Source organism: Thermobia domestica, chromosome 14, assembly GCF_964235325.1.
Source record: "Thermobia domestica chromosome 14, izTheDome1.hap1.1, whole genome shotgun sequence".
In the NCBI taxonomy this organism is placed as follows: Eukaryota; Metazoa; Arthropoda; class Insecta; order Zygentoma; family Lepismatidae; genus Thermobia; species Thermobia domestica.
Window position 1 is genome coordinate 113841386 of NC_137467.1, and position 3104 is coordinate 113844489.

Below are 3104 nucleotides of genomic sequence, written 5' to 3' on the forward strand. Positions count from 1 at the left end.
ATTATCCAAGATCTGTCTCGGAGAAATACAGTACTATTGGAAGTTGAGTGTTTTATTTGACCACCAAGTTTCATACTGATTTGAAAGTGACTTAGTGAACGTTTCAAGTATCCTCTATAGATTATTATTATTATTATTATTATTATTATTATTATTATTATTATTATTATTATTATTATTATTATTATTATTATTATTACTGCATCATTTGTTGGAACTAGCCCTGTGCGACATGTCGATATATAGATGTCGTCGATATTGATATTCACATATATCAACATTCGATATCACTAATATATCGACATCGATATATCAACATCCTAAATTTTCGATATCAATATTCAGGGGACGAGGTATAGGGGCCCCTAAGACTTGTGATGGATGAAGAAATAAAACTTAATTTTTACAATAATGTCTTCTAATGACAATTTCTTTATGACCACAAATTACAATGTAAATAAGTCCACTGCAATATTAAATACCGTAACTCCTTAGCTGCCAGAATATTTCTATTCCAGAAGAAAAAAAAACAACAAAAAAGCACCCGTCAAAAGCAAGTGCTTCGAAACCTGATCTAGAATTTATTTTAAGATTTTTTGTTTCTCTCTCTCGGAGATTTCGATTCCTTTTGGCCTTTGGAATCACTCATTGACAAAAAAGTGCATACATGATTACTGTATACAGAAATGCTCGTAACCACAATCAAAAATTTTGAAAAGGAACCGAGATTTTTTATAATAATAATAATAATAATAATAATAATAATAATAATAATAATAATAATAATAATAATAATAATAAAATAATAATAATAATCGTTATTATTATTTTTATTATTATTATAATTATAGGATTGGGCTTACAACTAGGGTCTCATCGGTTTAGGAGTCCCAACTAGCATGGGAGGGCCGTAAAGTCTGCTACGACTAGTGTCCCTTATTCTGTTTGTCTCTCTTTCCGTTTAGTCAGGATGTTTATTTTTGTGCTGTTAGGCTTTTATATTAAGCCTTTACATTATGTAACCTTTTTGTTTTTTAAGAGTTTTTTTTGAAAAAATTAGAGAAATTGATTTCCTCTGATATCTGTTTCTTTCAATTCGTCTTGTTTGAACTGCTTAAGTAAATACATTTTGTAGGTTTTTATGTCATCCAATGCCCTCACGATAAAAAAATATGTCATTCGTAGCAATTTATTTTATTCTCTTATTTGCAGTTTGTCACACTGCTATATTTGTACAAAATTGAGGTTTGGTCCAACGCCTTTCTAATTCTCAACCACCCCAACGACTGCAACGGATTGCCTACTATTGCAGGAAAAGGATAATTGCAGATGCTAATGCACTTTTGGTGTTGTCCATACATAACAAAAATATTTTTTCGATATTTAACCATATGGACTTACATCTAAAACTTTTACATTCTAAATACATAGTACACACTAGTACTAACATACTGTTATATATATACTACATATGCATACTATTATGAATAGATACTACGGTTAATTAACTTCGAGGAATCTTCACGTAAAATATGTTTGTTCACGTAAAAAGCAATGAGTGGAAGACCAGTTTAAATGTGTATTATTCTGCAGTCTCCAGACTTATTTATAAACCAACAACTTTTGACTTCTCGCGGTAAACAGATAAATTCCTATGCAAAGAAAGTGTACAAAGCATGTTGTCTCCTGGAGTTCTAGATAAAATTTAAGAAAAACTTAAATATCACTACGTATAGTCTCTCCTTCGGCTGTAGTATCGTCTTCAATATTTTGGGGGCCGCGGTGGCTCAGTGGTAGAGCGTTCACCTCTGGTGCTTGGGGTCCCGGGTTCGATCCCAGTCTCCGCCAAGTGAACTTTGTGGTGGACAAACACCGTGTGCGTGGGTTTTCTCGGGGTACACCCGTTTCCTCCCCCTTTCTTCATTCCACCATTTCATTCATTCCTCATCATCACCGTCTCCTTTAGCCTAACCGGCATAAACGTGGGACGTAAAACTCAAAGATTTCATTTCATTCTTTTCTTCAATATTTTGTGACTACAGCTCGCGCCAAGTGAACATTGTGGTGCAGAAACACTCTGTGTGTGGGTTATATCAAGGTTCTCCCATTTCCTCCCATTTTATTCATTCCACCATTCCATTCATTTCTCATCGTCACCATGTTCTTTAGCCTAAACGGCATAACGTGGGACGTAAACCCGAAAGATTTCGCTCATTTCATTTCATTTGGATGACGACAATCCAAAAAGTGAGTTCAAAACATACGAGGGTTGGGGCAAAAGTCATGGCAACATTTTTTTTTCTTGCAGATATGTGAGCGAATCACGAACTTCTATGTGTCGTGTGGAAGTTCTGCAGGCATGTGTGTATGCAGAACAACAGATGGCTCTGTGATAGCTGGTAGTAGCACAGCGAGGCCTGTGAAATTAGTCAGTTGGTGAGTGCCGTGCGAGATGGAAGTAACCCGTGTTGAGCATCGTGCTTACATCAAAATAGCCGTTCTCCGAGGCTGAAATGCGATGGAATGTCACAGTGAATTAGTGGAAGCGCTTGGAAATAATGCCCTACCATACCGGACAGTAGCACGGTGGGTAGGAAAGTTTCAGCAAGGACGTGTGTCAAACAGTGATGAGCAACGTTCGGTACGACCTGTCAGTGTGGGAACCGACGTGGCACGTGCCGTCATCGAACAGCTCCTGGATGAGGCCAGACGATGGACGCTACTGGAGTTAGCGGAGGCAAGTGGCATCGAGGAAGGCACCGTCCACAGGATATTGCGTAATGAGCTGCAACTACGCAAATTCGTATCGCTGTGGGTACCGCATGCACTGACGGAAGTTTAGAGGTGGATTTGCTATGCAATATGCTCCGACCGCTTTGCACGCTGGCAACAGGACGGCGATCAATTCTTGTCACGAATAATCATCACGAATAATCACCATAGGTGAATTTTAGGCCATGGCATACGAACCAGAACTGAAACGTCAGTCCGCAGAATAGTGACATGCTGGATCACCAAGAAGGCAGAAGTTTCGCCAGAATCCTTCCTCAGTCAAATTGATGGTGATCGTCGCGTTTGACGTCAGGGGTGTCGTTGTTTGTCAC

At 38.0% G+C, this 3104-nt stretch overlaps 1 protein-coding gene across 1 annotated transcript; it reads left to right on the forward strand.

The window, feature by feature from the left end:
- Positions 1–2518: 2518 nt before the first annotated feature.
- Positions 2519–2842, forward strand: LOC145669960 (protein GVQW3-like). Its single transcript, XM_081738302.1, has one exon. It carries the CDS (start codon positions 2519–2521, stop codon positions 2840–2842), a length of 324 nt encoding a protein of 107 aa, XP_081594428.1.
- The last annotated feature ends 262 nt before the right edge of the window (positions 2843–3104 follow it).

What these genes read in the sequence shown, in the direction of transcription:
- LOC145669960 (XM_081738302.1), top strand. Translation starts at nt 2,519, where the DNA reads ATGGAATGTCACAGTGAATTAGTGGAAGCGCTTGGAAATAATGCCCTA.